The sequence below is a fragment of the Salmo trutta genome, chromosome 37 (genome assembly GCF_901001165.1).
Source record: "Salmo trutta chromosome 37, fSalTru1.1, whole genome shotgun sequence".
Lineage (NCBI taxonomy): Eukaryota > Metazoa > Chordata > Actinopteri > Salmoniformes > Salmonidae > Salmo > Salmo trutta.
In genome coordinates, this window is record NC_042993.1 from 12380269 (window position 1) to 12406563 (window position 26295).

Sequence of the window (26295 nt, forward strand, 5' to 3'; positions counted from 1 at the left end):
CTGTATGTCCCACTCCTGTGTATGACTCTGTCCTGTGGCCTCGATATGAGAGGTGAAAGCTGTGTCTAAGCCTCCCCTGTCTGCCATGCAGGAGGACTGTGACCTCCAGAATGTGTGGATGATGGGAGGCCTGAGTATCCTGACCTCTGTGCCCATCATGCCCCCCTGTGTCTGCCTGCTGTGTGCCAGTAAAGGACAACAAGAGGTAAAGGCTCACAACATGGCTCTGTTATTACAATGTCCCATTGGAGGAATGTCTTTGTTTTCAACACTGCTATTTGCTATAGGATGTTTTGACATATAGGATGTTTTTGTCAATGTATGGCCATGATGGATCTTTTGAATCCACATTGGAAAGTCTTAAACCTGCAGACTGTTGTCTGTTCCTATTCTAGCAAATGCTGTACTGCCAGGTGTGCTGTGAGCCCTTCCACCGGTTTTGCCTTGAGCCAACGGAGCGTCCCTCTGAGGAGAACTGGTGCTGTCGCCGCTGCAAGTGCTGCCATATATGTGGCAGAAAAAACAAGCACTCCAAGGTATGGGTCCACACAAGGCCCCAGTCACTCCAGTCTCACCTGAGGACTGAACCACCTGGTCACTAGTTTTTAGGCTATATCCAGGGTCTGTAGTTAACCCAGAGACTGAAGAGTAAGTGAGACACCCCACTCACTGTTTTTTTTTTATGCTTCAATGAACTAAGTAGACCAGATCTAGCTGATATTGCATTGATGCCTATGGGAGAGGGGCTTACTTTATTAGACCAGAACTGACATTTTGTTCAATAATTCACACTCAGGCCGTTAACAATCTTCATACATTTACATTTACGTCATTTAGCAGACGCTCTTATCCAGAGCGACTTACAAATTGGTGCATTCACCTTATGATATCCAGTGGAACAACCATTTTACAATAGTACATCTATATATATTTTTTTTTGGGGGGGGGGTGGGTTAGAAGGATTACTTTATCCTATCCCAGGTATTCCTTAAAGAGGTGGGGTTTCAGGTGTCTCCGGAAGGTGGTGATTGACTCCGCTGTCCTGGCGTCGTGAGGGAGCTTGTTCCACCATTGGGGTGCCAGAGCAGCGAACAGTTTTTACTGGGCTGAGCGAGAACTGTGCTTCCGCAGAGGTAGGGGGGCCAGCAGGCCAGAGGTGGATGACCGCAGTGCCCTTGTTTGGGTGTAGGGACAGATCAGAGCCTGAAGGTATGGAGGTGCCGTTCCCCTCACAGCTCCGTAGGTAAGCACCATGGTCTTGTAGCAGATGCAAGCTTCAACTGGAAGCCAGTGGAGAGAGCGGAGGAGCGGGGTGACGTGAGAGAACTTGGGAAGGTTGAACACCAGACGGGCTGCGGCGTTCTGGATGAGTTGTAGGGGTTTAATGGCACAGGCAGGGAGCCCCGCCAACAGCGAGTTGCTGTAATCCAGACGGGAGACAAGTGCCTGGATTAAGACCTGTGCCGCTTACTGTGTAAGGCAGGGTCGTACTCTGCGAATGTTGTAGAGCATGAACCTACAAGATCGGGTCACCGCCTTGATGTTAGCGGAGAACGACAGGGTGTTGTCCAGGGTCACGCCAAGGCTCTTAGCACTCTGGGAGGAGGACACAATGGAGTTGTCAACCGTGATGGCGAGATCATGGAACGGGCAGTCCTTCCCCGGGAGGAAGAGCAGCTCCGTCTTGCCGAGGTTCAGCTTGAGGTGGTGATCCGTCATCCACGCTGATATGTCTGCCAGACATGCAGAGATGCGATTTGCCACCTGGTTATCAGAAGGGGGAAAGGAGAAGATTAATTATGTGTCGTCTGCGTAGCAATGATAGGAGAGACCATGTGAGGATATGACAGAGCCAAGTGACTTGGTGTATAGCAAGAATAGGAGAGGGCCTAGAGGGCACACATCCACCATCTTTGGTTTTCACTGATCAGGAAAAAACTGTGACATCAGTGTTGCCACCAATCTATGTGTAACTGTAATACTGTATCTCTCTGGTGTTCCCAGCCTCTACTGGAGTGTGGCAGATGTCAGAACTGTTATCACCCTTCATGCCTGGGGCCTAACTACCCCAAACCCAACAGGAGGAGGAAGGCCTGGGTGTGTATGACGTGCATCAGGTGTAAAAGCTGTGGGGTTACACCAGGGAAGAGTTGGGACACAGAGTGGAACCACGATAAAGGACTCTGTCCAGACTGCACCAAGCTTCACGACCAAGGTAAGATGAAGTGAACGCTTTGGGGAAGTCGATCTGCAAACACAAATGTTAAAACATGGTAAAAGACAAGCTCATTTATTTGATTTCACTGTTCATATGGGAATGGCAGGATATTGACGATATCATTTTCTAAAGGCAACTACTGTCCGATCTGCTTCAAGTGCTATGAGGACAGTGACTACGACAGTCAGATGATGCAGTGTGCCACCTGTAACCACTGGGTCCATGCCAAGTGTGAGGACCTAACAGGTGAGTCTTCCATTGTTACGCCCAACTTATGCTGTGTAACGGGCTCCCATGCTCAGCAGTACCTTTCACAGGGATGCAAACTTGTCACTTTTCCCTGACATTTGCCTTTTGATCTTAGAATACAGAAGGTCATCCACGCGAGTCATGTAGATCTGACAAAAAGTGCGTAGATGTAGTGTATCACTCATTGAGTTATAACGTCGAGGCTCCAACAGATTTCCTCCCTGTGTGATCACTACCGACTGTACAGAATGCATCCATACCCTCTGCGTCCTACAAATAGAATACCAGGGTTTAGATCGGGATGTCAGATATGTCAAATCAGAACGAGTGCATCATGCAATATCACGTGTGACAGCTGTGAGCAGCCAGCTGCGTCCCACTAACCAGCCGTTAGCCTGCTCAGCGGACTCTCTCCATCTGTTCTTTCTGCACATCTCTATCACTTTTAAAATGCTATTTAGCCGTGATGGCGAGATGGGGTGTGCAGACAGTGATGTGGTTTCTGTTACATTTGTTTAATAATTGGAGCTGCTCGCAGTGCAAGGGAAGTGGATACATGTTACTCTGTATTATGATACTTGGTCTGGTAGCACATCCTTAGTAAAGTGTTGGTATGGTGACAACCCCACTCTAAAAATAGGCACATTTTCTTGCAGTTTACGTAGCTTTTGTTGTGTGTTTATGTAGGAAGACTTTATGTCACTTTTTTAGGCCCTCAACAGTTTGCATCCCTGCTTTCACAATAGAGAACATGCACTGAGTGTACAAAACGTTATAAGCACCTGCTTTTTCCTTGACAGACTGACCAGGTGAATCCAGTTGAGCGCTATGAGCCCTTATGGCTGTTACCTTCAATCAGTGTAGATGAAGGGGAGGAGAAAAGTAAAAGGATTATTTTAAATCATTGAGACATGGATTGTGCATTTTTGCTATTCAGAGGGGGAATGGGCAAGACAAAATATTTAAGTGCCTTTGAATGGGTTTTAGTAGTAGGTACCAGGCACACCAGATTTGAGTGTGTCAAGAACTGCGAAGCTGCTGGGGTTTTCACAAGTTGCCTGTGTGATTTGTTAGGTTCTAATTCTCAGTCAAACTCAATGGATACTAAGAAAGCTTAAACAAGTTTATTCTTCCCATAGGGTCAATACAGCTGCATTCAGACAAAACTTGTTTCCACCAACACAAGTGTGTATGTGTGTGTGTATGTATGTGTGTGTATATATATATATATATATATATATATATATATATATATATATATATATATATATATATATATATATATATATATATATATATATACTGCTCAAAAAAATAAAGGGAACACTTAAACAACACATCCTAGATCTGAATGAAAGAAATAATCTTATTAAATACTTTTTTCTTTACATAGTTGAATGTGCTGACAACAAAATCACACAAAAATAATCAATGGAAATCCAATTTATCAACCCATGGAGGTCTGGATTTGGAGCCACACTCAAAATTAAAGTGGAAAACCACACTACAGGCTGATCCAACTTTGATGTAATGTCCTTAAAACAAGTAAGAATGAGGCTCAGTAGTGTGTGTGGCCTCCACGTGCCTGTATGACCTCCCTACAACGCCTGGGCATGCTCCTGATGAGGTGGCGGATGGTCTCCTGAGGGATCTCCTCCCAGACCTGGACTAAAGCATCCGCCAACTCCTGGACAGTCTGTGGTGCAACGTGGCGTTGGTGGATGGAGCGAGAGATATTGTCCCAGATGTGCTCAATTGGATTCAGGTCTGGGGAACGGGCGGGCCAGTCCATAGCATCAATGCCTTCCTCTTGCAGGAACTGCTGACTCCAGCCACATGAGGTCTAGCATTGTCTTGCATTAGGAGGAACCCAGGGCCAACCGCACCAGCATATGGTCTCACAAGGGGTCTGAGGATCTCATCTCGGTACCTAATGGCAGTCAGGCTACCTCTGGCGAGCACATGGAGGGCTGTGCGGCCCCCCAAAGAAATGCCACCCCACACCATGACTGACCCACCGCCAAACCGGTCATGCTGGAGGACGTTGCAGGCAGCAGAACGTTCTCCACGGCGTCTCCAGACTCTATCACGTCTGTCACGTGCTCAGTGTGAACCTGCTTTCATCTGTGAAGAGCACAGGGCGCCAGTGGCGAATTTGCCAATCTTGGGGTTCTCTGGCAAATGCCAAACGTCCTGCACGGTGTTGGGCTGTAAGCACAACCCCCACCTGTGGACGTCGGGCCCTTATACCACCCTCATGGAGTCTGTTTCTGACCGTTTGAGCAGACACATGCACATTTGTGGCCTGCTGGAGGTCATTTTGCAGGGCTCTGGCAGTGCTCCTCCTGCTCTTCCTTGCACAAAGGTGGAGGTAGCGGTCCTGCTGCTGGGTTGTTGCCCTCCTACGGCCTCCTTCACGTCTCCTGATGTACTGGCCTGTCTCCTGGTAGCACCTCCATGCTCTGGACACTACGCTGACAGACACAGCAAACCTTCTTCCCACTGCTCGCATTGATGTGCCATCCTGGATGAGCTGCACTACCTGAGCCACTTGTGTGGGTTGTAGACTCCGTCTCATGCTACCACTAGAGTGAAAGCACCGCCAGCATTCAAAAGTGACCAAAACATCAGCCAGGAAGCATAGGAACTGAGAAGTGGTCTGTGGTCTCCACCTGCTGAACCACTCCTTTATTGGGGGTGTCTTGCTAATTGCCTATAATTTCCACCTGTTATCTATTCCATTTACACAACAGCATGTGAAATATATTGTCAATCAGTGTTGCTTCCTAAGTGGACAGTTTGATTTCATAGAAGTGTGATTGACTTGGAGTTACATTGTGTTGTTTAAGTGTTCCCTTTATTTTTTTGAGCAGTATATATATATATATATATATCACACACACACCACACACACACACATATATACTCCAATTTAGATGCACTCCTCCTTCTCTCCAACCCTTACATCTGCTATGGTTCGACAGGAAGACGAAGTGATGGGGAAATAAACCGTTCCTTCTCCCTTAAGGTGACCTGACCTCAACCCCCTTGATGCCTAATCCAAAGCTCTCCACCCGTATCACCTATAGCAATCGTGATTGCCTCAACTCAGCATATTCCAAAGCCATCTGGCTCCTACAGATAACCATTAACTTCTGATATAAAAACCAGTCTCTATCACTCCTCTGATACTATAGTATTACTTCTGATCTATCATGTCTCTAGTATAACAATGTTCCAAGTTTAAGAATTCAGAACCCAGAATCTAACAGTCCCCTGTATCGAACATTTAACTCCATACTGTTACATACACTTGGAAATTACTTTTAAATGGACAAACAATAATAATAATAAAAAATAAAACATGATTAACATTCAGAGTTAGGCTTATGGCATCTGTTCTATATGCACGCTCTTATTTCCATCTCTCATCACACAACAGAATGCCATAGCAGCTGAAGCTGTTGGCTTTCTCCACTTCAGCTGGAGCTGCTTTTGCACTTTCTACTTCTGATTCTTAAGAGAGTGATAGCACAAGACTTGGAAAGCCGAAAAGAAACACAAAACAACAGCCTTAACAATGTTTATTTATTTATTTTTATTTCACCTTTATTTAACCAGGTAGGCAAGTTGAGAACAAGTTCTCATTTACAATTGCGACCTGGCCGAGATAAAGCAAAGCAGTTCGACACATACAACAACACAGAGTTACACATGGAGTAAAACAAACATACAGTCAATAATACAGTAGAAAAATAAGTCTATATACAATGTGAGCAAATGAGGTGAGATAAGGGAGGTAAAGGCAAAAAAGGCCATGGTGGCAAAGTAAATACATTATTGCAAGTAAAACACTGGAGTGGTAGATTTGTAGTGGAAGAAAGTGCAAAGTAGAAATAGAAATAATGGGGTGCAAAGGAGCTAAATAAATAAATACAGTAGGGGAAGAGGTAGTTGTTTGGGCTAAATTATAGATGGGCTATGTACAGGTGCAGTGATCTGTGAGCTGCTCTGACAGCTGGTGCTTAAAGCTAGTGAGGGAGATAAGTGTTTCCAGTTTCAGAGATTGTTGTAGTTCGTTCCAGTCATTGGCAGTGGAGAACTGAAAGGAGAGATGGCCAAAGGAGGAATTGGCTTTGGGGGTGACCAGAGAGATATATCTGCTGGAGCGCGTGCTACAGGTGGGTGCTGCTATGGTGAACAGTGAGCTGAGATAAGGGGGGACTTTACCTAGCAGGGTCTTGTAGATGACCTGGAGCCAGTGGGTTTGGCGACGAGTATGAAGCGAGGGCCAGCCAACGAGAGCGTACAGGTCGCAGTGGTGGGTAGTATATGGGGCTTTGGTGACAAAACGGATGGCACTGTGATAGACTGCATCCAGTTTATTGAGTAGGGTATTGGAGGCTATTTTGTAAATTACATCGTCGAGGATCGGTAGGATGGTCAGTTTTACGAGGGTATGTTTGGCAGCATGAGTGAAGGATGCTTTGTTGCGAAATAGGAAGCCAATTCTAGATTTAACTTTAGATTGAAGATGTTTGATGTGAGTCTGGAAGGGGAGCTTACAGTCTAACCAGACACCTAGGTATTTGTAGTTGTCCACATATTCTAAGTAAGAACCGTCCAGAGTAGTGATGCTGGATGGGCGGGCAGGTGCGGGCAGCGATCGGTTGAAGAGCATGCATTTAGTTTTACTTGTATTTAAGAGCAGTTGGAGGCTACGGAAGGAGAGTTGTATGGCATTGAAGCTCGTCTGGAGGGTTGTTAACCTCTCTAGGGCAGGCGGGACGAAATCGTCCCACCTACGTAACAGCCAGTTGAATCCTGTGGCGTGATTTTCAAATACCTTAGAAATGCTATTACTTCAATTTCTCAAACATATGACTATTTTACAGCTATTTAAAGACAAGACTCTCGTTAACCTCTCTGGGGTATGTGGGACGATTTCGTCCCACCTACGTAACAGCCACTTCAATCCAGTGGCGCGATTTTTGAATCGTTAGAAATGCTATAACTTCAATTTCTCAAACATATGACTATTTCACAGCTATTTAAAGACAAGAATCTCGTTAATCTAACCCCACTGTCCGATTTCAAAAAGGCTTTACAACAAAAGCAAAACATTAGATTATGTTAGCAGAGTACCCAGCCAGAAAAAATCTGACACCCATTTTTCAAGCTAGCATATCATGTCACATAAACCCAAACCACAGCTAAATGCAGCACTAACCTTTTATAATCTTCATCAGATGACACACCTAGGACATTGTGTTATACAATACATGCATGTCTGTTCAATCAAGTTCATATTTATATCAAAAACCAGCTTTTTACATTAGCATGTGACGTTCAGAAAAAGCATAACCACCGCAAACTTCCGGTGAATTTACTAACAGTTTGCTAAATTACTCACGATAAACGTTCACAAAAAGCATAACAATTATTTTAAGAATTATAGATACATTACCCCTCTATGCACTCGATATGTCCGATTTTAAAATAGCTTTTCGGATGAAGCACATTTTGCAATAATCTAAGTACATAGCCCGGCATTACAGGGCTAGCTATTTAGATACCCACCCAGTTCAGCCTCCACCAAAATCACATTTCCTATAAGAAAAATGTTCTTACCTTGCTTGTTCTTCATCAGAATACACTGCCAGGACTTCTACTTCAATAACAAATGTTGGTTTGGTCCCAAATAATCCATCGTTATATTCCAACAGCGACGTTTTGTTCGTGAGTTCTAGACACTATCAGAATGCTTCCTCACGGTCCCGCGCATGGCGCGTTGGCTTGTCAAAAATGTCTAAATATTCCATTACCGTACTTCGAAGCATGTCAACCGCTGTTTAAAACAAATTTTTATGCCATTTATGTCGTAGAGAAGTGATAATATTCCGACCGGGAGTATGCATTGAGCCTAAACAGCCGAATAAAATTTCTCCTCAGAAGCGACTCATGCACGCGCATCATTGAAAGGTCCTCCGAGCATCCACTTACAAAAGGCGATAATATGTTTCAACCTGAGGTTCCCTCGTAAACCTTCAGTTATTTCGCGGGCTCTGAGAGCCTATTGGAGCCCTGGGAATTGTCACGTTACAGCTAAGATCCTTACTTTTCAATAAAAAGAGGTAAGACGCACGACTCCTTGTCAGACAGGGTACTTCCTGCTTGAAGCCTTGTCAGGTTTTTGCCTGCCATAGGAGTTCTGTTATACTCACAGACACCATTCAAACAGTTTTAGAAAATTCAGTGTTTTCTATCCAAACCTGAACAATAATATGCATATTCTAGCTTCTGAGTTGGTGTAGGAGGCAGTTAAAAATGGGAACATATTTTTTCCAAAATTCTCAATACTGCCCCCTATACCAAACAGGTTAATCTAACCACACTGTCCGATTTCAAAAAGGCTTTACAACGAAAGCAAAACATTAGATTATGTCAGCAGAGTACCCAGCCAGAAATAATCAGACACCCATTTTTCAAGCTAGCATATAATGTCACAAAAACCCAGAAGACAGCTAAATGCAGCACTAACCTTTGATGATCTTCATCAGATGACACACCTAGGACATTATGTTATACAATACATGCATGTTTTGTTCAATCAAGTTCATATTTATATCAAAAACCAGCTTTTTACATTAGCATGTGAAGTTCAGAACTAGCATACCCCCCGCAAACTTCCGATGAATTTACTAACAATTTACTAAATTACTCACGATAAACGTTCACAAAAAGCATAACAATTATTTTAAGAATTATAGATACAGAACTCCTCTATGCACTCGATATGTCCGATTTTAAAATAGCTTTTCGGTGAAAGCACATTTTGCAATATTCTAAGTAGATAGCCCGGCATCACAGGGCTAGCTATTTAGATACCCAGCAAGTTTAGCACTCACCAAAGTCAGATTTACTATTAGAAAAGTTTGATTACCTTTCCTGTTCTTCGTCAGAATGCACTCCCAGGTCTTCTACTTCAATAACAAATGTAGGTTTGGTCCAAAATAATCCATAGTTATGTTCCAACAGCGACGTTTTGTTCGTGCGTTCAAGACGCTATCCCAATGGTAAATAACGGTCACGCGCAAGGCTCATTTCGTGACAAAAGATTTCTATATATTTCATTACCGTACTTCGAAGCATGTCAACCGCTATTTCAAATCAATTTTTATGCCATTTTTCTCGTAAAAATTCGATAATATTCCGACCGGGAATCTGCAATTAGGTAAACAGCCGAAAGAAAATACAGCACGGGGTCGAATCGGGCACGCGCCTAATTCCTTTGTCCTCTTATCGGCCACTTGGCAAAGGCGATTATGTGTTTCAGCCAGAGGCTGCCTCGTCATCGTTCAACTTTTTCCCGGGCTCTGAGAGCCTATGGAAGCCGTAGGAAGTGTCACGTTACAGCTAAGATCCCCACTCTTCAATAAACAGAGACAAGAAGAACAACTCCTTGTTAGACAGGCCACTTCCTGCATGAAACCTTCTCAGGTTTTTGCCTGCCATATGAGTTCTGTTATACTCACAGACACCATTCAAACAGTTTTAGAAACTTTAGGGTGTTTTCTATCCAAAGCCAATAATTATATGCATATTCTAGTTACTGGGCAGGAGTAGTAACCAGATTAAATCGGGTACGTTTTTTATCCGGCCGTGTAAATACTGCCCCCTACCCCCAACAGGTTAACAGTGGCCAAAGAAGGGCCGGAAGTATACGGAATGGTGTCGTCTGCGTAGAGGTGGATGAGAGACTCACCAGCAGCAAGTGCGACATCATTGATGTATACAGAGAAAAGAGTTGGCCCAAGGATTGAACCCTGTGGCACCCCCATAGAGACTAACAGAGGCCTGGACAACAGGCCCTCCGATTTGACAAGTTGAACTCTATCAGAGAAGTAGTTGGTGAACCAGGCGAGGCAATCATTTGAGAAACCGAGGCTATTGAGTCTGCCGATGAGAATGTGGTGATTGACAGAGTCGAAAGCCTTGGCCAGGTCAATGAATACGGCAGCACAGTATTGTTTCTTATCGATGGCGGTTACGATATCGTTTAGGACCTTGAGCGTGGCTGAGGTGCACCCATGACCAGCTCTGAAACCAGATTGCATAGCGGAGAAGGTGCGGTGGGATTCGAAATGGTCGGTAAGTTGTTTGTTGACTTGGCTTTCGAAGACCTTAGAAAGGCAGGGTAGGATAGATATAGGTCTGTAGCAGTTTGGGTCAAGAGTGTCCCCTCCTTTGAAGAGGGGGCTAACAGCAGCTGCTTTCCAATCTTTTGAAATCTCAGACGACACGAAAGAGAGGTTGAACAGGCTAGGGGTTGCAACAATTTCGGCAGATCATTTTTAGAAAGAAAGGGTCCAGGCTGATTTGTAGGGGTCCAGATTTTGCAGCTCTTTCAGAACATCAGCTGACTGGATTTGGGAGAAGGAGAAATGGGGAAGGCTTGGACGAGTAGCTGTGGGGGGTGCAGTGCTATTGACTGCGGTAGGGGTAGCCAGGTGGAAAGCATGGCCAGATGTAGAAAAATGCTTATTGAAATTCTCAATTATAGTGTATTTATCGGAGGTGACAGAGTTTCCTATCCTCAGTGCATTGGGCAGCTGGGAGATGTTCTTATTCTCCATGGACTTTACAGTGTCCCAGAACTTTTTTGAGTTTGTGTTACAGGAAGCAAATTTCTGCTTGAAAAAGCTAGCCTTGGCTTTTCTAACTGCCTGTGTATATTGGTTTCTAACTTCCCTGAGAAGTTGCATGTCACGGGGGCTGTTCGATGCTAATGCAGAACGTCACAGGATGTTTTTGTGTTGGTTAAGGGCAGTCAGGTCTGGAGAGAACCAAGGGCTATATCTGTTCCTGGTTCTAAATTTCTTGAATGGGGCGTGCTTATTTAAGATGGTGAGGAAGGCATTTTTTTTAAATGTGTTAAGCTATGCATAATTATACATGCCTAAAAACCAAAGTCTGAGACCATAATTCCCACTCTCTCTTCACCTGACTCTATGCCTCTAGGATACTTTTCTGCTGGATTCCACAAAATTGAAAGCCCTAAAAAGCCGCCTCTAGCTTTCGCCCAGACTTCCCCTTTCCGGCCCCAGGTTCCAAGAGGTGTTCCCAAGCCGTGTCATTTTCACTTTGTTCCCCATCTCTTCCATTGCCACCTGATAGGCAAGTGCGTATCCCCAATCAACGCTGCATCCTCTTGAGGTAACTCGGCACTGTATAGACTTTTACATCAATGCCTCCAAAATGTTGTTTAGAGTACAATTTCCCCACCATCTATCCTTTCATATGATGCATTAACCAATAAAGCAGCTAACCCAACCCAACTATGATGTTTAAAGTAGCTCCCTTACCCAACCCATCTACATTTCTACAGTGGAATCTAGTCTCTCTCTCTCCCTCTCTCTCTCTCTCTCTCTTTAGCTCTGCTTCCTCTGTCATGGCATCTTCAAGCTCACCCATTATGCAGTTGGACCTCACTTCCTGTGAGAACTGTGAACCCACCGAGGAGAGACATGACGATCTTTACCGCTGCAGGTGCTGTAAGGAGTACTGTGCGTAGACCAGACCAACACTGTCGCAACACCCCCGCCTGGTGTATCTTGATGTACACTCAATCTCCAGAATTCAGCCCGTGCCCTCGGTTATCTCCTGCTCCTCATGTGCTGCTTTCACCTGAGGATATACACACTGCAACGCATTGGTCATTTCCTGACAACATAGACTCCCCCCTTATGGCAAGATCACTAATTTGTGGCATTTGAATAACAGCCCCCGGTACTCCCGTCAGTCTCCCAGCTACCCAGTCATTTTGGCATGAGTCCTCATAAAGTGATATCCCAACAATGCTACTAAAGTAAGCCCTGCTACTACTAACATGGCCCATGACTATAGCCTCCTTCAATTACTGTCCGTACAGTGACTGCCGTGAGAATAACTACTGCATGTAATCTGTCAAGTGTTCGCCAGCTGTTAGAAATTGGGAAAGAGTTTAATGAGTTGGAAGAATGTTCAACCTAACAAAACTGAGTCACCTGTTTCCTGAAAGTTTACCTTTGTGTCTGAAATGCCACCACTATCTCCTACTCTCACCATGATCTGGGTATGTGTAATGTTTAACAGTAGTTTAACTTCATAATAGTCCCTATATTGTGCACAGTTAGCTGTCCTCCCTCTCCTATGAGCCTTCTCGTGGAACAATATACATAGAGGGGTATCATTCCCAGAGACTATCACCACAACCTTAATATATGAGCCCCCACATATCTCCACCCCAGTCACATTCCATCCCACTTAACAGCCCTATGTAATCATTCCGTCTCAAACACAGGCCTCATGTGTACCTCGCCTCCTGCTACAGATACATTTGCACATATATCATTCCATCTAACCCATAACACAATAGTAACAACTCCTAATGCACTTCTACAGTTATAGACATACTAAAACATTCTCAAATCAATTAGTCAATATACATCAGTCCCTCCTCTAGAACAATGATCACTCTTATGTTCCACGAAACCTAAAAACATATTGACTTGCAAAGGAAAGAGCGAAAAAGTACATGTTTAATAACTTCACACCACCCTTGATGTGACTAAAACTGGGGAAACAACCGTCCATCCGTTACGTTCTATACCCATGTGATGCTGGTCTCAATGCCATCTCCTTCATTTTCATCCTTGGGTGTTATCGCAAAATAGACTATGAGCCTTGTATGCAATTAATTGTACCGTATCATCCAGCAATCTCTATGTATCAATGCGATTTAACATTAAAATTCTGACAAAAGAGAACAAAAAAAAACCTTCATGGTTGACCCAAGCTATCATCCAGTGAGTTCTCTAACAACCTCCATGTTAGTAGATACTTAGAGATTAGTTTTCTAGAGCCTCCCTAGGCCTTGTACATTTAGCAGTGCCCCCACCCCTCACCGTTTTAGAACCCCATTAGGCAACCTAGTACAGTAGCTTCTCTGAATTTATTAGCATCATCTATGGTCACACAAGATCAAAATGTCAAAACCAGACAGTGGTTACTTCTCTTTATCTAGTTTCGGTCTGACTCACACCTAGCCTGCAAGCGCACTCTCGCAACAGCCAGGGCTTAACCGCAAAGACTAATATAGATAGCTTGTGCAACGTATAGTGGCAGAGTTTTTAGACACATAGCAACAGTATCTTCTTATTAGGCCTGCAGCAAAACATATGAATCTTAAGGTCCCCTTAATCAATAATGGGGAGGGTCTTGGGACCGTACGATTTTTCCACGTACACGAGTCTCTCACCTGTGCTGCTATCACCATCCTGTCTGGCCTATTCCTCCCACCAGCACCCCAGAAACATGAAGAGAAATGTGTATGTTATCTCTCTCCACGCTCACTCCACATGCGCGATCTCAGGACTCTAGTGCACTCCTGCCGCCGGTACCCAGGTTAATGGCTCGGACTCATATTGAAGTGTTAAGTCACTGTCACATTGAACGCCTTTGTCGCTCTTCCTTCAGCCGTTTTGGGAGAGTTTTGAGGTTCACACACACAGTTTGTGTCCAAATGATTCATACCATGCATTAAGACACGATCTGACGTCACCTTCCATGATAACCTCAAAAAAGCACAGATCAGAACAACAGTTCAGTTAAATTCCTTCCTGTTTCACGAAATCCAGACAAGTGTTGTCTATATGACTATACTAAATAAATTATTACATTCCAAATTTTCTTAACACCATCTCTATGACAAACGTCAAAGAGCATAGCATACTGTTACTGTTGAAACCATTTTCAACATTAGTTCATACTCCCTTATTTTACTGGCGACCTCTCGGAAGAGTTACCCGATCAGGGAGTTGGCACCCTAATCCATCGGAGAATCCCACTAACAATCCAGCAGTCCCAATCTGGTGAAATCTGTATCGAAAAAAAAAGAAACATCAGCAATTCACATATCAAAATGCATTTGGAGTAACTGTCATCCCTATATAATATATATTTTTAGTCTACATGCAGACTGAACAAAGTATATTTGTATATTTTCCCTTCGAACCCATGATTCGCATCGTGATTCAAAAACATGTTAAATCAAGAATAACCAACTTAGAATTACAACTCTTGATAACTCCATAAGGAAATAATAGTATCTCATAAAGCAATGGTAAAGTAGAATATAAACGGGTGTTTCTCATTCATTTTATAGTTAAATCCCACCTGTTTCGATCATTTCTAATGAGATTGATCAGGCCTCACCAGAAAGCCAGGATACAGGGCATTCGACACCATTAAATATTTTCCTCTCCCTTTACTTTTCCTGTCCATCAGAAACCATTTCAAACCTTCCAAATAGTTTAAACCTTTCCATCCTTCTGCATACCCAATTTAAAACTGAAGTGAAAAGACCCCATCCAAAATAAATCCCACACTATCCACACCACTAACGCATATTCAGAACCGGTAAATTGTGTGTGTGTGTGGTAAACTGTAGGTCCAAAAAACCCACATGAACAGGCCTTAGTTATCTGGGAACTCTGTTTATGGCCTAATTCCAATACTTTTATCCATAATCTCTCTTGGGGAGGTGGGACGCTAGGCTTTATGGCGAAAGCATAAAGTTAGATTATGTTAGGACAGTTCCAACACAAGAAAAACCACACAGCAATTTTCCTAGCAAGGACAGGTGTCACAAAAACCAGAAAACCAGCTAAAATTATGTACTAACCTTTGACGATCTTCATCATATGACACTCCTAGGACATCATGTTACACAATACATGCATTCTTTGCTCGATGAAGTTGATATTTATATCCAAAAACAGCATTTTATATTGGCGCTTGATGTTCAGAAAATATATTGCCTCCAATACTGCCGGTGAATCAGCACTACAATTTACAGAAATACTCATCATAAACGTTGATAAAATATTAAACTGTTATTCAAAGAATTATAGATGAACATCTCCTTTATGCAACCGCTGTGACAGATTTCAAAAAAGCTTCACGGGGAAAGCACACTTTGCAATAATCTGAGTACTGCGCTCAGAAAAAGACATTAAGCAATACAGATACCCGCCATTTTGGAGTCATCTAAAATCATAAATGGCATTAGAAATATTCACTTACCTTTGATCTTCATCAGAAGGCACTTCCAGGAATCCCAGGTCCACAATAAATGTTGTTTTGTTTGCTAAAGTCCATAATTTATGTCCAAATACCTCCTTGTTGTTTGCGCGTTCAGTAAGCTACTCCAAATGTAGAAGCGCGGCCAAAATTTCACGACGAAAAGTCAAAAAAAGTTATTTACGTTCGTTCAAACATGTCAAACATTGTATAGCATCAATCTTTAGGGCCTTTTTAACTTAGAACTTCAATAATATTCCAACCGGACGATTCCAATGTCTTGAAAAACGTTTTGGAACACAGCTACCCCTCACGTGAATGCGCGCCGATGAACTCGTGCTTTCCTGAGTCAACAAATTCCAACTTCCTTTGTTCGCTCTTCTTTCACCATAGACGCCTCAAACAACTTTCTAAATACTGTTGACATCTAGTTCAAGCTGTAGGAAGTGCAAAATGAACCCTAAGTCACTGTGTTAGTTAGGCAATGACTTGAATAGACTACAAGAACCAGATTTCCCACTTCCTGGTTGGATTTTTCTCAGGTTTTTGCCTGCCATATGAGTTCTGTTATACTCACAGACATCATTCAAACAGTTTTAGAAACTTCAGAGTGTTTTCTATCCAACTAGTAATATGCATATTCTAGTTCCTGGGCCCGAGTAGTAGGCCGTTTAATTTAGGTACGTTTTTCATCCGGCCGTGAAAATACTGCCCCCTGCCCAAGAGAGGTTAATTGCCGAATATCTCTAACTGCTCTCCCCAATAACATAGTCTCCGGGGACATTCCAACGAGAGATAATGAAACCCCCTCTTCTGGAAAAGAAAGTGTACATTTCGTTAGCATTCACAATGCTACAGTTTAATCAGCAATTCAAAAGTATTAATTACAAACCAAACATGATAATGGTAAATCCACTCCAATCATTAAATATTTGTTTCAATCCACCCAAACATTTATGTATCTTTTATTTAGCATGTACTACCCTTAAACACAGCGACTTTATCTCGCCACCGAGTCCACCATCACCACCGCGCCACAATCTTCATTAACTAAGAAAATTAAGTTCCTTTTAGGTTTGGTAACCCCTATGCTAATTCCTCATTACCCCTCCACCCTTTCGTCCATTCTATTAATCTGTTTCATAATAAACCACAAATGTCTTATGAGATCAAAAAATACATGTTTTTTAGAGTTTGCAAGGAGTGTTTGACCAGCTAATTTAAATTGTTACCTCTTAAGAACCCTTCCCCTGGCTTTTCGCCTAGATTATTCAACCCAAAATACTTTTTCTGTGGCAAATTTAGCCAATTTCTCATCACAAGGAATCTGATATTTGATCCTGGCATCTATTAAAAAGTTTGGTAAGATGTGATCTCATACGTTTTCCTTCACATATAAACTGTAATCTCTATGAACCACTATCAATCGAACCCAGGCTTTACACCAATATGTGACACTTCCTCTCCTGCTACTCTCAAAAGGATTTGTTGTTGCTCTTTTGAAAAAGATGCAAACGCTTGTATAACGGCATTTCCTCCGAATGCAGCATGTTCTAGTATCACCTTACACTGATTCTTCCAATGTCTGATAGCTCCCTGTTTTAGATGTGGGACTATCTCTTTACACTTTGATGTTTTTTCGCTACATTTCTTTGTCTTACCTTGGCCATTGAAACCACAATTATTTTTGTTAGCGTTCCTGTATTGGAGATTCAGGAGGAAATGTTCTCCATATTCCATCCAGTTTGCTTTATTTTTGTGAAAGATTACATTAGATCGTTCTTGAATAAGTTTCTCAAGTTCTTTTTGTTTTTCCTCTAACTTATTTTGTATCTCTGTAGTATAATTTTTATTGGTATCTACCTGTACTATTAGTTCATGGATTTCCCTTGTTAGTCTTGTCTTTAGCCAGAAACTGCTTTTTTAAAATTATTGATGAATATTGAATTGAAACACCTCCTGAAGGTACATTTTAAAGGTTTTCCAAACAAGTACAGCCATGGTGTTATGGAGTTGTCTCGGAATAGCTGTCCATCTATAAAGAGTTTGTCCACAATGAGAAAGGCACGCTTACCCTTTCCCCTCTGTTGCCTTTGTACCGGATACAGTCTCTTACGACGTTCTTTTCTCTCCCTTGGAAATTGGTCATTGAGACCGAATTTGGTCCCTTTAAGGTCTCTTCCCCTGCTTTTGATCAGCTCCTTTTGTTGGTTGTGTTCAAATTTTGCGATGATCGGTCGGGGACCCTTGGTCTTGTCGCTCCGAGCTCCAAGTCTGTGTACTCGGTGGAAAGCCACCTTGTTTACAGTCTCAAAAGGAAGTTTCAAGGCGCATTGTTAGTGACTTTCACTGTGGCCGTATTAACCCGTCGCAGGTCTGCGACGTGAGCGTAGTTAACCTCTCTAGGGCAGGTGGCACCAAATCGTCCCACCTACGTAACAGCCAGTTGAATCCTGTGGCGCGATATTCAAATACCTTAGAAATGCTATTACTTCAATTTCTCAAACATATGACTATTTTGCAGCATTTTAAAGACAATACTCTCGTTAATCTAACCACACTGTCCGATTTCAAAAAGGCTTTACAACGAAAGCAAAACATTAGATTATGTCAGCAGAGTACCCAGCCAGAAATAATCAGACACCCATTTTTCAAGCTAGCATATAATGTCACAAAAACCCAGAAGACAGCTAAATGCAGCACTAACCTTTGATGATCTTCATCAGATGACACACCTAGGACATTATGTTATACAATACATGCATGTTTTGTTCAATCAAGTTCATATTTATATCAAAAATCAGCTTTTTACATTAGCATGTGAAGTTCAGAACTAGCATACCCCCCCGCAAACTTCCGATGAATTTACTAACAATTTACTAAATTACTCACGATAAACGTTCACAAAAAGCATAACAATTATTTTAAGAATTATAGATACAGAACTCCTCTATGCACTCGATATGTCCGATTTTAAAATAGCTTTTCGGTGAAAGCACATTTTGCAATATTCTAAGTAGATAGCCCGGCATCACAGGGCTAGCTATTTAGACACCCAGCAAGTTTAGCACTCACCAAAGTCAGATTTACTATTAGAAAAGTTTGATTACCTTTCCTGTTCTTCGTCAGAATGCACTCCCAGGTCTTCTACTTCAATAACAAATGTAGGTTTGGTCCAAAATAATCCATAGTTATGTTCCAACAGCGACGTTTTGTTCGTGCGTTCAAGACACTATCCGAATGGTAAATAAGGGTCATGCGCACGGCACATTTCGTGACAAAAGATTTCTAAATATTTCATTACCGTACTTTGAAGCATGTCAACCGCTGTTTAAAATCAATTTTTATGCCATTTTTCTCGTTAAAAAGCGATAATATTCCGACCGGGAATCTGCAATTAGGTAAACAGACGAAAGAAAATACAGCATGGGGTCGACTCGGGCACGCGCCTAAGCCCTTTGTCCTCTGATCGGCCACTTGGCAAAGGCGATAATGTGTTTCAGCCTTTGGCTGCCTCGATATCGTTCAGCTTTTTCCCGGGCTCTGAGAGCCTATGGGAGCCATAGGAAGTGTCACATTACAGCTACGATCCTAAATGTTCAATAAACAGAGCCAAGAACAACAACACCTTGTCAGACAGGCCACTTCCTGCATGAAATCTTCTCAGGTTTTTGCCTGCCATATGAGTTCTGTTATACTCACAGACACCATTCAAACAGTTTTAGAAACTTTAGGGTGTTTTCTATCCAAAGCCAATAATTATATGCATATTCTAGTTACTGGGCAGGAGTAGTAACCAGATTAAATCGGGTACGTTTTTTTATCCGGCCGTGTAAATACTGCCCCCTAGCCCTAACAGGTTAAATTTCACTCTCAAAACATCTTGCTCCATTTCATCCACAATCCCCACAATTGCCGTTTTGATCACAGGTTCCAAACCTACCATCAAAGCCAAAGTGCAAATTCTATCAATGCACTCCCGCACCCAGTCTTTTTGCAGCTGAGTACCTCTACTAATTTAGAGTTTTTTTGGTTTGTTTTTTGTTGTTGATAGAATGCTGACATCAACACGCTGGTATATTGAGCTTTTGATTTGGTTTTTATGTCATTGTGCCAAGTCATAATTGCCTCCCAGAATTCTTTGTTTGATTTGAATTCTCCGTCAGCAGGGAAATGTTGCCCAATTCTATCCAGTTTGCTGAATTTCTTCCATATTCGAGCCAAATTGGTAGAATGCTTGTGCACTTCTTTCAGCACCTACATGGCTTTATTAAAATCCTCTAGCTCCGCTCTACAGGGAAAATCGGGGCCGTCTGTTGCGATATCAATAGTTATTATTCCTAAACCTCTCCCGATGATGTTCAGGGTATTTTAGATTTCTTCACTCCCATCTATAATACACACCTTCGATTAACTATTTTCCAAGGTAGCGCTACCCACTTCCCCGGATAATAGTTATTGTATTTGTGCCTATTAATTGGTCACGGCACTTAATACCTTGTATTAGAACCTATACTATAGTGTCTGCAAATTTCATTACTGGAGAATACGGATGACTTAATGGTTTATTCCAGTATTGCGCATCAAATATCACTATTATTGATAACACACATTACCAAACTTATTCACACTTGTCTTCCTATTTCCACACAATCTGTCATGGTTCCCCACCCAAACAGGGCATAAAACCAACCTCTCTTTATATTCCACAGGAACAATATCCTGCTCTGGACTTACTCTATTAGCATATACCACAAAGCTATGACCGGTCGTAACACAATGGGACTACTGAATAAGCTCGGGCTTTCTAGGTCCGTATCCTATAATAGGTTCACCCTACGACTGTCATCTCCCCAAGATGTCAGAATTAGTGATAACAGGTGTAGGAACTGTGCCTACCTTATTTCTGTTGCCGGCTCATGTTTCACTGATTCGGAATCTTTAGTTTGACAGCAAATCGTGGTGAACCCTGCTTGCAGCGCCAACTGTTAGGTTCTAATTCTGAGTCAAAAGTCCAACAGATACTATGTAAGCTTAACCAAGTTTATTCTTCCCAGAGGGTCAATACAGCTGCATTGACAAAACATGTTTCCTCCAACACAAGTATGTGTATACAGATGCACTCCCCTTCTCTTCGACCCTTGCATATTTTATGGTTCGACAGGAAGACGAAGTGATGGGGTAATAAAACGTTCCTTCTCCCTTAAGGTGACCTGACCACAACCCCCTTGATGCCTAATCCAAAGCTCTCCACCCGTATCACCTACAGCAATCATGTGATTGCTTCCCCTCTACTCAGCACGTTCCAAAGCCATCTGGCTCCTACAGATAACCATTAACTTCTGATATAAAAACCAGTCTCTATCACTCCTTAGATACTATAGTATTACTTCTGATGTATCATGTCTCTAGTATAACAATGTTCCAAGTTTAAGAAGTCAAAACCAAGAATCTAACAGTATCAAGAATGATCCACCACCCAAAGAATATCCAGCCATCTTGACACAACTGTGGGAAGCATTGGAGTCAACATGGGCCAGCATCCCTGTGGAAAGCTTTAAACACCATGTAGAGTCCATGCCCCAACGAATTGAGGCTGTTCTGAGGGCGGCGGGGGGGGGTAGTATATTAGTGGTGCACAGTATACCAAAATGTTATAATATCAACATTTTAAGAATACCATAGTACCGTTCCATATGATACCCTACTGATCTAAAGAACCTGCTGGTGCCAGTTTTGATCTAAAGGACCTGCTGGTGCAAGTCAGTTTTGTTTATAAACTCAGCAAAAAAGGAAACGTCCCTTTTTCAGGACCCTGTCTTACAAAGATCATTTGTAAAAATCCAAATAACTTCACAGATCTTCATTGTAAAGGGTTTAAACACTGTTTCCCATGCTTGTTCAATGAACCAAAAACAATGAATGAACATGCACCTGTGGAACAGTCGTTAAGACACTAACAGCTTACAGACGGTAGGCAATTAAGGTCACAGTTATGAAAACTTAGTCAGTAGAAAGGCCTCTTTAGTGTCCTATGAAAAACACCAATAGAAAGATGCACAGGGTCCCTGCTCATCTGCGTGAACTTGCCTTAGGCACGCTGCATGGAGGCATGAGGACTGCAGATGTGGCCAGGGCAATAAATTGCAATGTCCGTACTGTGAGACGCCTAAGACAGTTCTACAGGGAGACAGGATGGACAGCTGATCGTCCTCGCAGTGGCAGACCACGTGTAACAACACCTGCACAGGATCGGTACATCCGAACATCACACCTGGGGGACAGGTACAGGATGGCAACAACAACTGCCCGAGTTACACCAGGAACGCACAATCCCTCCATCAGTGCTCAGACTGTCCGCAATAGGCTGAGAGAGGCTGGACTGAGGGCTTGGAGGCCTGTTGTAAGGCAGGTCCTCACCAGATATCACCGGCAACAATGTTGCCTATGGGCACAAACCCACCGTCGCTGGACCAGACAGGCCTGGCAAAAAGTGCTCTTCACTGACGAGTCACGGTTTTGTCTCACCGGGGGATGATGGTCGGATTCGCGTTTATCGTCGAAGGAATGAGATTTACACCGAGGCCTGTACTCTGGAGCGGGATTGATTTGGAGGTGGAAGGTCCGTCATGGTCTGGGGCAGGGTGTCACAGCATCATCGGACTGAGCTTGTTGTCATTGCAGGCAAGCAATCGCAACGCTGCGCGTTACAGGGAAGACATCCTCCCTCGTGTGGTACCCTTCCTGCAGGCTCATCCTGACATGACCCTCCAGCATGACAATGCCACCAGCCATACTGCTCGTTCTGTGCGTGATTTCCTGCAAGACAGGAATGCCAGTGTTCTGCCATGGCCAGCGAAGAGCCCAGATCTCAATCCCATTGAGCACGTCTGGGACCTGTTGGATCGGAGGGTGAGGGCTAGGGCCATTCCCCCCAGAAATGTCTTGCAGGTGCCTTGGTGGAAGAGTGGGGTAACCTCTCACAGCAAGAACTGGCAAATCTGGTGCAGTCCATGAGGAGGAGATGCACTGCAGTACTTAAGGCAGCTGGTGGCCACACCAGATACTGACTTACTTTTGATTTTGACCCACCCTTTGTTCAGGGACACATTATTCAATTTCTGTTAGTCACATGTCTGTGGAACTTGTTCAATTTGTCTCAGCTGTTGAATCTTATGTTCGTACAAATATTTACACATGTTAAGTTTGCTGAAAATAAATGCAGTTGACAGTGAGAGGACATTTCTTTTTTTGCTGAGTTTAAATTAATTTGCATATCACGTGTGGCAGCTGTAGTCAGCCATCCTCATCCCCTACCAATCCTCGCCTGCTTCTCTCCGTCCGCTCTTCACGCGCTTCTATTCCTCCGTCAGTTTGAAAATATATCATTTATTTGTGACGGCAAGTGGGGCACCTTCAAGACACTGGAAGCAGACCCTTAGTCTTCTGTTAGGTTTGTACTTTTGTTATGTTGGAGCAGCACGCAAAGCGAGCAATATTGATACATTATATAATTTCATCGCCTGTTATAACCAAGAGCACATATCAGTCTGAGTTCACTGTCATGCAGCCTCTTAGTGTCCGAGAGGGAAAATGGATAAGCATGCTTGCAGCTTCACAGCAAAGAAAATGGCTTGTCTCTAGCCTAAGTGGTTACAAAAATATGACCCATATTACGAGAGATGCCTTTTTTATTTGTATCTGGATTCTCGCATTTTATATATCACAAACCATGACACGGGCCGTTTGGAAAAACCCAGTGTTGCTAATTATTGATTTGACATCAACTAACGTTGTTCAGTCATGTTACCTAGCTAGCTAACAACCTGGTAGGTTTTGGCAAATTTGATTGGTACACAAAGAAAGGAAATGGGTCTCCTACTCATGAGATGTGCTTCATATAGGCCTAATGAAAACCAAAACTATATCAAAAATCTTTCTTTCTGGTGCTCCTTAAATTCTGTTTGGTGCCTAATGTTTTTTAAGTTGGTCTCAGTGTGTGTGTTTGTGGGAGAGAGTGATGTTTATGAGAGTGAGGGAGATTGTGTGTGTGTCAACTGAAGAGTAAAGGTTTCATGCAGTGTCTTCTCCTTACTGACACAATGACATGCAGATCATTATGCATGTATATCACAGGAGGTTGGTGGCACCTTCATTTGGGAATACAGGCTTGTGGTAATGGCTGGAGCGTTTCTATGTGTTTGATGCCATTCCATTTGTGATGTTCCAGCCATTATTATGAGCCGTCCTCCCTTCAGCATCCTCCACTGATGTATATTCCTTCCTCCCATTCCTCCAGCCATATCACAGGTAGAGCTTTGCAAATATGAGCAAATCAGCCATTCTATGCAGTATTCTATTAGTTCAATTTGTTGTCTTGAGTAGAAGTGTGAATTTCAGTGAGAGGTTTTTGGAGAACGTTTAGGAAAGCTTCCAGGGGATGCTAGGCCACTGAATCTCGGTGTCGTGATACTTCGCCTGGTATCGTTTATATAATGTTGGAATTGTGACACGCCTACAGTGTATATTGAGACACAAGTCAGTGCATCAGGTGCAATGTCCCCAGTAGCATTAAAGAGCATTCAACAAATGAGTCATCACAGTAAGCACAGGAGTTTCCAATAGAGAACTAGTATGAAAGGTCGAATTAATTACGTGGGTGATTCTCAAAATAGTTATTTAATGTAATGCCCTGATGTAATTTTCTGCCTAAAGGAGTCGTGAAAATGCACGGCTAGAGTTCTGCTTCCTTGCTTTGTCCTTTTGCTGTCAGGGTTACCCAGAAACACACATAATAACAAAGTTTTCCATCTTGTGTTTTGTAGTGGGGGTTTTTTCTCCAGTTATGAAGAAGTTGACCTTTTCTCTCAGGAACATGTTTCTCACATTTTTTCGTTTGTCTAGTTTCACTTTGTTTTCCTTGGAATTGGCGCCATATGAGAGTGGCATGTGGGTGCCGATAGGATGCATGGGGAGTGAGTAGCTCTGTTTAGAACGCATGGGGAGTGAGGAGCTCTTTATTTTTTAATAAAAATAAAAAAAGACCGACAAAACTGTTACATGTAGAAGCCAGACAACAGTTTAAATTAAGCCCATAAAATCGATAGATCAATATATCCTCAAGTACCTGGGAGAGAGTGAGTGGTAATCTGTGAATAACAGCGAGCCAATCAGTTGGTAAAGCAACGCGGCGACACAACCATGGCTTCCCTCAGAGGAAAAGACAAGGAACAACTTAGAGATTCAAATGAGAGTAATGAACGTCTAAAGGATATTCAGGAAAGTGTAGCTAAAAGGCTCTTGATACTCACCAAAACAAACGGTTACAATCTGTGGTGAAAAAAGTAGATTTGCTCGAAAGGAAGTAGTCTATTGTGTCAGACACGTACCAACAAGGCATGTGTGTGAGCGAACAAGACAACAAAATTTGCCTTTTGGAAACAAAGCTGCTAACTTTGGAAGAGGAATTGAAAATACTGTAGAACGAGACGAAACATGAGATAATTGTCTTTATCGGAAGACGAGGAAAAAGAATCCCTTTCCAGCTCATTGGTGTCAGTCGAGTTGCAAGTCGTCATATTTGTGACTCGAGTCCAAGTCATGTGACTCGAGTCCACACCTCTGCTAAATACCCTTGCATGGTAATCTTCAAATTGTGGAACTATCAGACTAAAGTCAACATTCTGAATGCACAGGGGTGTAAGGAGATTAAAATCCACGGCCAATCCATTAGATTCATCCAGGACCTGTCTGCTAGGCTGCGAAAAAAACACGAGTTCATTCTGATCAGACCGTCACTGGAGAAAAGTGACATCAAAACTCATCTACGATTCCTGGCAATGCTGTGAGTATGGAAGGGAAAGCAAAGAATGGAATTCACAAGTGCAGATGAGGCCCTGGACAAGCTGGAAGAATCCCATCCAGTTGAAGGAGAGACCCCTTGTCTGAGGAAAGGAAGAAGCGGGAGAAGGCGATAAACACTAGGCTACATACAAGGATGTCTAGGACCAGCACATCGTAAATTGAGACATTATTATTCCCCCCTCCCCCCAATACAATCTATACACTACCTTCCCCAAGTAATTCTTCTTCTATATGAAGTAACGATTGAAGTAACCGATGCCAAAGGGCTACATGGACATTGACAAGACAATTCAAAAGGGGAAACGCCGCTTGACTCTCTACATTTTGTTGTTACAAAGTGGGATTACAATGGATTTATTTGTCATCTACTCAAAATACTCTTTCAAAGTAGAAGAGAGATTCTAACTTTTTTTTAATTATAAAAAAGAATAACATCTTGATAATAAACGTATCTTGATTAAGTATTCAACCCCCTTAGTCAATACATGTTATCACCTTTTGACAGTGATTACATCTGTGAGTCTTTCTGTACAGTATTTTTGTACAGTATTTGCACATTATTCTTTAAATTCTTCAAGCTCTGTCAAGTTCGTTGTTGATCACTGCTAGACAGCCATTCAAGTCTTGCATAGATTTAAGTCAAAGCTAACTAGGTCACTCAAACGTTCAACGTCGTCTTGGTAAGCAACTCCAGTGTATATTCGCCTTGTGTTTTAGGTTATTGTCCTGCTGAAAGATTCATTTGTCTCCCAGTATCTGTTGGAATACCTGAACCAGGTTTTCATCTAGGGTTTTGCCTGGGCTTAGCCCTATTCCATTTATTTGCATCTTTAAAAAACTCC

The 26295-nt window shown here is 42.7% G+C and overlaps 1 protein-coding gene and 1 long non-coding RNA gene across 4 annotated transcripts in view; both read left to right on the forward strand.

Moving 5' to 3' along the window:
* LOC115177337 (histone-lysine N-methyltransferase 2A) overlaps positions 1-26295 on the forward strand; it is an 80919-nt gene that overhangs the window by 28634 nt on the left and 25990 nt on the right. For all 3 annotated transcript variants that reach the window (XM_029738028.1, XM_029738029.1, XM_029738030.1), the window contains 4 exons: positions 92-205; positions 396-536; positions 2005-2215; positions 2351-2464. In XM_029738028.1, the coding sequence (XP_029593888.1) occupies positions 92-205; positions 396-536; positions 2005-2215; positions 2351-2464 (580 nt within the window). The remainder of the gene's footprint in view (positions 1-91; positions 206-395; positions 537-2004; positions 2216-2350; positions 2465-26295) is intronic.
* Positions 11357-14407, forward strand: LOC115177352 (uncharacterized). Its single transcript, XR_003872390.1, has 2 exons — positions 11357-11683; positions 11903-14407. It is a non-coding gene; the product is annotated as an uncharacterized LOC115177352 (long non-coding RNA).